At 37.3% G+C, this 13,403-nt stretch overlaps 1 protein-coding gene across 1 annotated transcript in view; it reads right to left on the bottom strand.

The window, feature by feature from the left end:
* Nucleotides 1–13,403, bottom strand: part of LOC126380363 (arrestin homolog) — a 117,182-nt gene that overhangs the window by 28,550 nt on the left and 75,229 nt on the right. Inside the window, exon 4 of the mRNA XM_050029748.1 lies at nucleotides 5,115–5,235. Within this exon, the coding sequence (XP_049885705.1) occupies nucleotides 5,115–5,235 (121 nt within the window). The remainder of the gene's footprint in view (nucleotides 1–5,114; nucleotides 5,236–13,403) is intronic.

Here is a 13,403-nt window from a genome sequence, read left to right as displayed (position 1 = left end):
CCAAAGGCCCCTGACATGGCTCATGTTTTTTTTTACAAGACTTATTGTAGATTTGCCGCAGATGGCATTAACTACTGGCCGGACAAATGGGGAGCGCTGAAGGCTCTCACCCGGTACAATGTTTAAGACAACAGGCCTGAGGGTGCCCAGTTGGGCGCAAACCTCGGCTCAGGGTGTCGTCTGAGAGGAAAAATAAGCGCTGATTGAGGGAAATCGTCGACCACGCCGGCGGGGTCGGTATCGGAGTCCTGAAGTGTTTGGTGTCGCGAGCTGATTGGCTGCCTCTATGGCTAGAGTAATCGGGTCGTCGGGATCGTATATTACGTCCTTCGGACTCCGATACTTTTCAGTATCTGTGTCTCGCCCATACCTAATTAAATTAGCCCTATTTATACCTTCGGGTCGAAGGCTTAATGGGTTTTATATTAAGGCATCCTCTGTAAAATTCATGTGCAGTAAATGGAGCCCGTTATGGAGGGATTTTCGTTTGTTAACGAGCAAAATGATTCGGTACGAATTTCATACAATGGAACGTGGTCAGATTTCGACGCAATGTCGTGAAAAGCATACGAAATAACCCGGGCAAGAGTGAATCGGAATCGCGAACTGAGGTTCCAAAGCTAAAATATTATTATTTTTCGTTGTTCCGTGGCTCACACACACACACACACACACACACAAACTCGCAGGTTTGAATCCCAACACGAGCCTAAATCAATTATTTTCGAATTGTCTGACCCCAACCCGCGAACGGAAAACCAGCGCAATACAGGTTAGGTCACTCTCTCCTTGTCGGTGGAGTAATCGCCTTCATTACTCCATAGATAGGGCGTGTAGAACGGTGGTTGCCCCAATCGCCTTCCGTTCCGCGGTTGGGTCACATACCTCTGAAAATGCATTTCTCGGGAATGTGGGTTTCCTCACGATGTTTTCCTTCACTGCTGAGCACGTGGTAATCATCTCGCTATCGCACTTTATTATATAATTCCAGCTACATATAGTATAATAATAATATTAAATAACATCTCCTATACTTAAACGTTGCCTGGAAGATATTGTTACTTAGTAATAAGGCCACCTATTGTACTCTTTCTATTTCTCTTTTGTTTTACATTTACTGTTTGTGCAACAAAGTATTTGTTATGTTATTTACCAGAAATGGCATTAACTGTTTGACCGGACATATGGAGAGCGCTGGAGCTCTAAACCGTGACTAAAATTTAAGACAACGAATCTGAGGGTGACAAGATCGCCAAGGTGGGTTGTCAGGGTCGTACGTCCTTCAGATGCCGATGACCCCTTCGGTTAAACTTAGGTGTGTCTACCACAAACCTATTTTTTCTTCGCAAACTTAATTATCAGCCAGAATGTTATCGCTAAAGTCGTCTACGGGTTACCAACATGATAAATTATCTATGGCCGATCGCCCGTTGACCTATCCATCCATCTCTCAGAAACATATGTTATTATTAGATACTTGAAATAGAAAGGGCTTTTGCTAAAACAGCCAGAATTGTCACTGGTACCTTCTAAGATCACGTAGTACAAAAAAGAGGTTCGATGGCCGTAACGCGCATTTTCAGCGGTTCGCTGTCGCCGCGTTCAATCCGACTCTCTTTAACTACTACTCCTGCAAACAGGATAACTACCATAGCTCTACTGCTACAAATTCTGTAATCCCGTATTTTCACGGGGTCCGCTTACCTAACCCAAAGATTTAACTGGTCCGGTTATTTACAGAAGCGACTGCCTGTCTGACCTCACTAACCTAACCTAACCCGTGAAGGGAAAACCAGCCCAATACAGGTTAATGAAAATGCATTTCTCGGGAATGTGGGTTTCCTGACGATTTTGTCTGGTAACTAAATGGTAACGTTCGGTCCAATCATTCAAAGAAAGAAAGAAAATCATTTATTTTAGAAATATGTAGGTGGTACACAGAATAGAATAGTGAACAAAGTACTGAATTAAACCTTATCTCTAAAAAGAGACGTCAGCTCAGCAAGATGTTGTGACACTCCGACATTGAGGGAGTGCCACAACGCTGATTTTCAGCGTTCACTCTCTCTTCCATTTTTTGTGTCGAATCAACACATTCTCTGTAATATTTTTTACAAAAAAAGAATAAACCTTGAAAATTGCCCTCACAAACTCTTTTATTCATGTCTTTTGCTAGACAAGTTCTATTTTTAATTTCAGGCCAAGGATCCCAGAAAGCGGCAATCTTTATTGTCATCACGACACTCGGCAACGACAATGAAACTGAACCCTTTTCGGATAAAACGAATATAAAACAGACGAGGAAGGATATAAAAAATCTGTACAATACACGTGGGTATACTGATGTAAATTATACCGTGGTTGGTGACATGTGGTTTGCGGGCAGAGCGTTTATTTCCATACATACAATTACGGCTATTTCCCATTGGGGTTGACCTCCAATCACACGGAATTCTGCTTACTATCACCCAAATACCACACATTCGCCAACTCTCATCAAAATTTTCATCCAAGTTCGCTGGTTTAAAGTACTCTTAACCTTGCCAGATTAAAGAAAATGTGTTTAAAAAAGTTTTAGTACGATCTACTCTGAACCGGCGTGCGTGTATGAAACGATTGATGAATGTGGAAGAAGGAAGAGAAGTCTGTCAGGAACGAAGCAAATGGAATTCCATAGTCTCTGCTTACCTCGGTAGGAAATAGGCGTGAGTTTATGTATGTATGTATGTTAACCTTGTTTTAAGGATATAATTATGCTGATTCAAGGATAGGTTAGTTTCCAACTAGTCAAATTAGTTACTTTTTACTAAAAGTCAAAACACGAAATTTCTATGGAATTTGTATGGAAAAACACACTGTCACGTCATAGAAAACGTAATAAAATGTCGGACTTATTACTACGTTTTTCTTGATCGAAATTCATAAATAAGTTAAATAGACTTACTTAAGTAGAAAAAATAATTTATTTTTCGTTAATTTTAGATCTGTCTTTATAACATAACAAATACTTTATTGCACAAACAGGAAAAAACAAAATACAAAACAAAAGAGAAATAGAATTAGTACAATAGGCGGCCTTATTGCTAAGTAGCAATCTCTTCCAGGCAACCTTCTTAAGTCTTTATTTAGTAAGTAATCAGAATTTCATAATTTATCTTGTAAGTACCTAGTACACGATCTAATTGCAGGCATAAGATTTCCAAAGCTTCAAATGCCTTTGTCTGTTAGGTCAAAATGTTTTTTAAAAGATCAATAATAGTTAAGGCTATCCAATTACTTAACTACATCTGGCGTTTTGCCACATGGAATATAAAACCATTTGGTTGTCAAGGATAAAATAATAACTCCGAGTTTAACATTCATGGTTGGCACAGAGAAGTTGGCAGGGAGGATAAGACAAGTGATTTATAATGGGACGGTTGTATAAAAAAAAATAGCAGCAAAAAAAAATAACACATTGCACTGCACTTTTCAGACGCCATTAAGCCATAGAGGCGGCCAATCAGCTCGCGACAACAAACTCAGAACCCCGATACAGACTCCGCCAGAATGCTCGATGATATCCCTCATTCAGCGCTTATCGCTATTAGACCACTAGGACGGATTAATTATTTCAAATAAATATGGATAAATAATATGTGTAAATATAAATTATATTATATTGAGTATTTATTAATAAATGTAATGACTATTATAAATAATAAACAAGATTTCTGCGGAAACAATGTTGTTTTAATAAAAAATAAAACTAAAGAATAATACACCTCTGTCGTGTGTCGGTTGACATAAGAGAGAAACTTACTTTTTTTTAATACTTTCCAAACAATATTAACGAAGAAAGCAAAGGCAGATTTGCATACAGCCTTGTTACAAGATAAAATTTAATCCAATAAATTGTACGTTAAGTATAGTGTATTTATTATATTAACTTTAGTTTTACTTTTAGGTATTTACTTTTTGTTGCACCATCCCGCATCCAAGTTGTTTGTAAATGTTTGTTTCCTTTTGGTGGTTGCCTGGAAGAAATTGCTCTAGAGCACTAAGGCCGCCCAAATTGTACTGTATTCATGTGTTATGTCTGATTGTTGAAATTTAGTTCTGTGCAATAAAGTATAAGTATTTGATTTGATTTGATTTGATAAACGCCCTGACCCGAGTATCACGCCCAACTGGAAATCCTCAGGCTTGTTGGCTTATATATCGTACCGGGCGAGAGCCCTCAGGCCAAGTAGTTATACCATTTGCGGCAAATCTACAATAAGTCACATAAAAAAGCGGAATAGTGAAGTATTTTTGGTGTAAATGCTTTTTTGCTCGTTCCAAGAGTAGATTTGAATAAAAGCCGAAACAATAAATAAACAGACATTCATCTTATTTGGTATTTTCTTCATCCCGAGATACGTAGCTATTGTAGAAAGAAATTGAGGGACTTGTTTCGTTTTTAATAATAAAAAAAGACAGACCATATACATACCTCTGCTAGGCACAGGCATTCCTAAACGACCAGGGGGTTAAAAAGGCCACATCGAAGCAATTCATCTAAAAAAGTAATATAGCAATCTGACATTTAGGTATATACGTAAATGCCAGATTGCTATATTACTTATATAAAAGTTTATATAAAAGTAAGTGCGCAACGCACACATATATCAAATTGTAATATTGCTTTTTTAGATGAATAGCTTCAATGTGGCCTTTTAAACCCCCTTGCGGTAACTTACTAGTTCGTAGCAGATACCGAATGCAAAGTTTCATTTGTAACAATAATTACATCTGAAAGTATTCAGTTCACACCGCTTACGTATTCAATATAAGGTGAAAATTTACATACATACGTACATATATAAACTCACGCCTATTTTCCACCGAAATATGCAGAGACACACTTCTCTTACTTCCTCAACATTCATCAATCGTTTCATACACGCACGCCGGTTCAGAGTAGATCGTACTGAACCTTTTCTAAGGACATCTTCAATAACACGGAAGGATAATATTAACACTCTCAAGGACAGAACATCTAATGACGTTCCGAATGGTGTCGTACTATCTATTATGAACCATCAATGACCCATGGTCTCTGCCCGTGAAAGGGTTAAAAAGTTAGATGTTACCTGTAGAGGCGTGTTCGGCTCTCGTTCGTGGTTACAGTGTACCGGCCATATTTGTGCCAGGCTCATGATGGCTTCGTTGCAGAACTTCAGCCCCATCACCTCTTCATCTTCACGCCCGTACCTGATAGAAGAAAAGTAATTGTAGGTAAGTATTCCAAAAGATAAAAATTCGTTAATTTTCAATGTAGGATTCCCTGAGAAAAGTTATTCAAAGTCAAGATGTTATTTAAATTTTAATAAAAACACATAATAACGGGTTCTTACCGCGTTTGTATCAGGGATATGAGACTCCCGATATTTCGACACTGTTGCAAGTGCCATGATCACGGGATGATATTATTTAAGTTTTATCATAAGCTCACGACTATATCGCAATAGGCGTAGTCGGAGGTACATCCATCGCAAGATGAAGTAAGTATCCACACCTCACCGAACTTTATGTTAGACTAACTTGATAGGTGAGCCGTAGCGCCGTCTATAATAGTTGAGCCAACTGTGTTAGTGAAAATTGCACTTAAGATAAATTAGAATTAGAGTGCAGTTTTTCTCTAACAAAGTTGCCTTGACCATATATTACGTTGGTCTAACTAGCTCGGTGAGGTGTGATTATTTCATGTGATAGATGTACCTCTGACTACCCCAATTGGGATATAGTCATCAGCTTATGTTATGTTTTATAAGGACGCTTTATCATCGGCTAGTTCTTTCTTTAGCGAAAAGTACGATAAATATTATATACTTTTATGAATCAATTTACCTCCTTTTCACAGGTAAGTGCTGACCTTTTCATACATGAGTGAGTTATAAACATAAAGTATAAGTAAATGAATACAGCCTCCGTGGTCTAGTGGTTAGAGCGTTAGGCTCACGATCTGGAGGTCCGGGTTCGATTCCCGATGGGGACATAGTCGAAATCACTTTGTGAGACTGTCCTTTGTTTGGTAAGGACTTTTCAGGCTTGAATCACCTGATTGTCTGAAAAAGTAAGATGATTCCGTGCTTCGGAGGGCACGTTAAGCCGTTGGTCCCGATTATTAGCCGTAAAAACAGCTCCACCAACCCGCATTGGAGCAGCGTGGTGGAGTATGCTCCATACCCCCTCCGGTTGATTGAGGGGAGGCCTGTGCCCAGCAGTGGGACGTATATAGGCTGTTTATGTTATGTTATGTTAAATGATTACATACCTTGTGAGTATAAACGTAGGGTAAGGTTTACTTTATCTAGTCCTTCGTGACTAGGTACGGACTTTTTAACACAATAAAAATATTTATCTTTAATATCTCATTACCATTAGGTTGTAAGTTCGGCGGTGTATTTACCTAAGATTTACGGTAGTCAATAATATAGAGTTGAAATTACCATTTATCGCCTTACCTGTTTTTTAAATAGTAGTGATTTTGTTAGTTCCTTTCCACTAGAATATACTTTAATTTGCAACCAAAAAAGTATGGTTATTGTTTTAGTAACGACTAAAACTATTTCTATTTTAATAAGTATAGTGACGCGGTGAATGGTGTAAGCAACTCTGTATTATGTACTACCATCAAGCTTAGGTAAATATGCCTCTAAATTTTCGATCTATACGTATTACACAGTATACCTATTGGTCCGTGGGGCTTCGAGGTTGAGTCATGAGAATTTAGATACGTAGGTATGTAACTAACTACCTTATTTAATATGTACTTTGTATCCCTTTATGTCAATGAGACGTGGTAGCCCAGTTAGTAGAACGCTTGCCTCTCAGTTTGAGGTCGCAGGTTCGAATTCAACACTCCTGTGTTGAAACCAATGATAGCCAAAGTTTTCGAATTCATGTTAGGATCATAAAATGATTATCACGTGTTCAGCGGTGAAGGAAAACATCACAAGGAAACCCACATTCCCGAGAATGCATTTTCGGAGGTATGTGCCCTAACCTGTACTGGGCTGGTAAACAACAAACTGATAAACACACGACTATCCATTATGTAAATACTCTTATTACAATTCCAATTTGGTATAATCATTGTATTTAATTCGTCCCTGGCCAAACTGACGGCCGGCGTGGTTCATTTATCAGCCAACATTTATTTTAATTTGGCGTCGAGTTGTTTTATGAAATAGGACACTCAATTAGAGCGCGAATTGTATGACTGCGGGCATCGAGGCATTAGCGACAGCGGTAGAGACGCGTATAGACCATGCATATTTTTGTATGTAACTTCGGGCTGAAATAACCTAATTGTCCGAACAATAAGATGATTCTGTGGCGTCATACTCCGGACACTTCTTACAAAACACACACGGACACTACACATTGACGTTACCGTACACGCGTATCGGTTGTGTGACGTCTGGCACCTTACGATTGAAGACTAAAGTAAGACCGAGGGGGGTGAGGTAAACCTAGCTCAGACGCTGGTGGGGAGCGGAGAGTTGCAGTTCTATACGTATTATTATTACTTATTCCATGTCTTTAATCTAATAAAGCCGTAAACATAAAGGGGTAAATACGAGATTTTTGTATGAAGTATCCGGGGCGTGCTTTTAGTAAAATTGGTAAAATTTTCACTGGGCCTAAAAACGGTGACAAAAATATTCGTTGAAAGTTATGACATTTTGTTTTATTATTTTGTCCAGCAACGTAATTGCTTTATAACATTTTTAGTTGCGAATCACAGCATTTGAAACGTAATAAATATAATTGAAACCCAACTTACCTACATACGTAATATCACGCCCTTTGGACTAGCCAGAGACCACGCAATCCCACCTAAAAACCCATCTTTAAACTTTTTAATGAATATTTTATACTTAAATGGTTTTCGATAAAAGTTTTTTAATTGTAGCTATTAAATTCATAACCGTAAGTCTCAGTAAATGTCAAATATGATAGTGCGACAGGGTTCGAAAGTGGGTACATGATATTGCTCATGACGGCACATCGTTATTGACGTAATGTATTCATTTAATTCGGAGGGGCTCCAATAGCCTCGTTGTTGAGCGTTGAGTTCACGATCCTATATAACTACCTATATAAAGTTATAAAACTCACTCTCATGCTCGCTCGTCGTAGCCCAGTTGGAAAAATGATTTACTCCCACTATGAACTCACAGGTTTGAATCCCAACACGAGCCTAAATAATAATACTAATAGAGTATATTTAGGTAAAACCTACGACACACATATTTTTTACATTTACAACATTAAAATATACACACATTAATATTTAGTTGGAAAACATGGGTGCCGCAGGTCACCAAAAAAGGCCAGGGATCAGTGAAAATTTACCCAGAGGGCAACACTGATTTTCAACCCACGCCGATTCTTCGATTTTCGAATTTCTTCTCACATTCATATGCGAAATAAAATCTGTTTACTTTAGATCATAAATTATCACGTGCTCGGTGAAGGAAAACATTTTGAGGAAACCCACATTCCTGTAAAATCCATACCTGAAGGTCAGACAGACAGTCGCTTCTGTAAAAGACCAGATATATCTAATCTTCAGGTTTAGGTGATGGAGATAGATAGTAAACTCGCCTACAGGTCAGATATTAACTGGGTGACTTTGCACCTAACTCTTTCTTAATTCACCCTAAGATTACCTGGCACTGGAACAAATTTCTATGTAACAATAAGGTCGGCTTTTATATTTAATAAAGGATTTTTGTATTGTACTGTATTCCTGCTGTATCTATTGTTCCTTTTATTAAAACTAATTACATATATGAGGGATGGCGGAAATAAAACTTAGGTTTGCAAATAATCGTCTTTTTCTATTTTTAAAAGAATTAAAAATCCGACCCCGCACGCACACTCATCTTCAACCGCCATCACACACCCCGTCCCTTTCGCACACACCTCTCTTTCTTCCCCGTTCCATTCAGCTTACGTTCCGTTCCCACATTCGGCCGTCCTGTTACAATGACTGTCCTCAGTCATTCGTCCACACTTTCATAATGTTTCATATCTTTCAATACAATACATCACACAAACACTCTTCATACCTTCAGTCATACCTAACAAACCATCTTTGAACCTTAAATATTACAAAACATCTTATAAAAAAAAATAAACATGTTACAAAACATCGTATGTAAATCATCAACACCTTAAACATCTACTTTTAAACATTTTTACTAACATCTTATGTAACAAAACATTTTATGTGAAAAACAACTTAAAAACACTTTAATTTAAATTTGCAGACAGACAGCCTTACGTTATGCCTCTTGAATATATTTAGTACTTATTTGCTTACTTACATAAACTTAATACCTTTCAGACTAAACTGTAAACTAGACAAAACAAACTAAAACCATGCTAACTTCTAACTCCAAATATTCAAACACTAATAATAAAATATAAACCTTCTTTTAGTAAATTAAGACCATTTGGCCACAAAACAACAAAAAATAAAATAAAAACTGCATCCTCTTCCTGCAACAAAAATAAAAATATTACAACAATTAAATAAGAATCTTACCAAAACTCTATTCTTCTGGCCACTTCTTCATGTTATCTGCAGATGTTGAAGTCTTGACAGGACCTTCTGTACAGCTGTCAAGCTTCTCAACGTCATACCTATCATGGCCTTTATACTTTAAGATCTTGTAGGGTCCTAGGAACTTAGGCTTCAATTTAAGTCCTGTACCAAATTGTGTGCGTTTTATAGCAACAATGTCTCCAGTTTTATAAGGTAAGTGCTCCTTCCTTTTCCTATTAAAGCTCTTTGTGTTTTCTTCTTGAATTCTATAAATCTGTTCTTTAGCTTGTCTTCTTAGATCTTCTCTACTTTCATTAAACATCTGTATGTATTCTTCCTGTAGTAACTCTTGTATCTTTACATCTTCTTTTACTCTCATCTTTGTACCTAAAAGCAATTCACAAGGTGTACAGTTTATGCTCCTTTGAAAAGTGCTATTGATGGCTCTCTGCACTCTACTGACATGCTTATACCAAAGGCTTGAGTTCTCTATACACAACTTGGTAAGTAATGGGATCAATATTCTATGTATTCTTTCGACTTGCCCATTGGCACGTGGAACTCCAGTGGTTATGGTTATATGCTGTATATTCTCTTCTTGACAATAGTTTGTAAACTCATGACTTGTAAATGCAGTTCCTCTATCTGTTATTATCCGTCGTGGGTTTCCAAAAGTCTGTTGGTGGATCTCTAGCTTGTTTAGAGTCTCTCGGCTTGACGTGCTTTTTGTAGGGAATAGCCAAACAAACTTAGTGAAAGCATCTACCACTGTCAGTATGTAGTTGTACTGTTTACTGGTTTGCGTCAAGGGTCCAACATGGTCCAGATGGATAGTATCCAACGGTACACTCTCCTTTTCAATAGGATGTAATAATCCATCTAGTTTTCCTTCCCTTTTAGTAGCTAGTAAACATGGAATGCATGTTACTATGAACTCTTCTAGTTTCTTATCCAATCCTGGTATGTAGTAATCTCTTTCAATCACTTCCTTCATCTTCTTCTTTGAAAAATGTCCATTGCTATGCACCTGTTTAATTACTTCTTTTTCCATCGTCTTAGGTATAACAAGTAGCTTATCTCCTTTATATAAAATGTCATTCTGTGTCCAATAATCTTTATATGTCTTTTCTTGTAGAATCTCTTTAATAGCCATGATGCCTTCATCTTGCTCCTGCGCTTGCTTTACTTTATCGTGTAATGTGGTAACTCCAACATATGGGTAACGGCTTAATGCATCAACGTGTCTCATCTTCGTTCCAGCACGGTGTTCTATCTCGAAGTCGTACTCATTGAGGAATAACACCCAACGGGCAATCTTGGCAGACAGGTCTTTCTTTTTCAATGTCAATTCAAACGCCTTGCAATCCGTGACAATCGTGAAGTGTATCCCATACAGGTACTGTCTGAACTTCCTTATGCCTTCAATGATAGCAGTTGCCTCCAGCTCATAGCTTGAATATCTGGACTGAGCTTCACTCGTCTTTCTGCTCATGTAGTGCACTGGGTGGAGACCTGTATCTGGATGATGTTGCATGAGTATAGCAGAATAGGCAATACTAGACGCATCAGTGTGTAATTCAGTCTTTAACTTTGGATTGAAAATCTTTAAAACAGGGCCTGAAGATAATCTCTCCTTTAAAATATTAAATGCTAGTCTTTGTTCGTCTTCAAATAAAAATTCTTTTTCTTTCTTTAATAAATCCGTGAGCGACTTTGATATTAAGGCATAGTTCTCAATGTACTTTCGAAAGTAGGATGTCAGCCCAACAAAACTGTGTAGTTGTTTAGTGTTTCGTGGTTCAGGGTACTTACGTACAGCTTCCGTCTTCTCTGGGCTTGGCTTTATCTCTCCATTACTGATTACGTGGCCTAGATATTCAATTTCAGGTTTGATCAAGTTTGCCTTCTTCCAGTTTATCTTAAGTCCATATTCTGCAGCCACCTTTAACACAAGCTGAAGTCGTTCGACTGCTTGTTTTTCGTCTTCTGCTGTAATTAGAATGTCATCAATAAAAATCATCATGATGCCTTGGGAAATCAAGTCCCTAAAGATAATGCTCACAAATCGCATGAAATACTTCGGGCATATGGACAGACCAAACGGAGCTCGCAGGAATTCGAACTGGCCGTGATGTGTCACAAAAGATGTATAGGGGACAGACTCTTTAGACACCTTTAAATGAAAGAAACCATTCTTAAGATCCAAAACACTAAATATCTTGGCTTCACACAGCTTATCAATCATGTCATCGATCACAGGTAGTGGAAATTCATCTTTAACTATTTTCCGGTTCAGCATTCTATAATCCACACATACCCGTACATTGCCATCTTTTTTTTTGACTAACACCAAAGGACTTGAATACTCAGAAAAACTTACTTGAATAACACCATCCTCCAGCCACTCCTTTACCTGTTGTTCAACAATCTTTTGCTCCATCAAAGACAAGCGTCGTGGTCTTTGAGCTACAGGCACGTCGTCTTTTAAAACAATCTTCAACTCAATGGGTGCATCTTTAATTTGGGTTGGATTATAATCTTCAATACACTGAAGGACTTTCCCTCTCACTGCAGGATTGACAATATGATCCACTTCTACTGTTGAATCTGAAAAACAACACAACTTAGACATCCATTCATCCCTTTCAGACAAAAACTTAACTTTGTAACCACTCATAATCATGGTAAGTTTTTGAAGTAATTCCTGGCCTAAAATCATATCGTCACTGGAAAGGCAAAATTACGTAAGCGCCAAAAGGCCATTTCGAGAAAAAGCCGTTTAAAGTTTCATTTTTTCGTTTTTTTATCATAACTTTTTACCCAATTATCCAATTTAGATGATGTCAATGTAAGGTTACATTGTTTTTTAATTTTCTATGTCCAGCAATACATATCATAACAGTTGGATTGCTATTTTAGGATATAGTGGCGCTTACGTAAAAATGACTTCAGTTTACAGTAAAGCAAATTTACTTAACCGCCATCTGGTTAAAATATTATTTGGAAGCAAAATTACTTACAGCTCTTACGACAATGCATACGAGAACGACAATATTTCTTTAAATATAATAATACTGTAATGTTAGCGGAGTAAAAGTTACTGTAACGACTTTTACACATCTGCTTTCATTATGTGAAAATTGCGTAAAAAGTGATCGATTGATTATGTCAGTTCACCAAAGATTCTTTAAAGTAAGTTTTTGTAATATCTTACATGGGTAAAAAGACGTAAGAGACAAATAATTATTCTTAATACCTCCTTAAATTACTTATTACTTCAATTGATTTATAAAAATAGCTATTAAAATACTGAAGTGCCAGAAATAAAGTTTCATAAAATATAAATAATAGCGTACAACCCGTTATCTGTTTGTAAAAGTTTCTTTTTAACACTTTCAAAGACAGAACGTATACCGACGTTCTGATTCCAAGGTGTCATACTATTTATTATGAACCACCAATGACCCATTGTCTCTGTCCGTGAAAGGGTTAAACGGTTTTATTTAGCTAAACCCGTACGGTATTTATTTGTATCAAAATTAGAAATTGCAATTTAAGTACCTTCCTGTTGTCAGATTGATCTGAAATTTGGTACACACCTTTAATTCCGATGTCAGTACAATATAATAAAATCAATAACATTATAAATCTAAGATGGCAGCCGGTACATAATGGGGGATTACATATTTTTCCAAACCCCCTCAATATGGGTATGAAATGAAATAGCTACACAAGTAGAATACTGTGATTATGTCAAAATTTAAAATCCTAGATGGCCGCCGTTCCAAAATAGTGGACTAGGTACATATTTTTCCACAAC

This window comes from Pectinophora gossypiella, chromosome 3, assembly GCF_024362695.1.
Source record: "Pectinophora gossypiella chromosome 3, ilPecGoss1.1, whole genome shotgun sequence".
Taxonomy (NCBI): Eukaryota; Metazoa; Arthropoda; class Insecta; order Lepidoptera; family Gelechiidae; genus Pectinophora; species Pectinophora gossypiella.
Note: the sequence above shows the minus strand (reverse complement) of the source record. Positions and strands in the feature narration are given on the sequence as shown.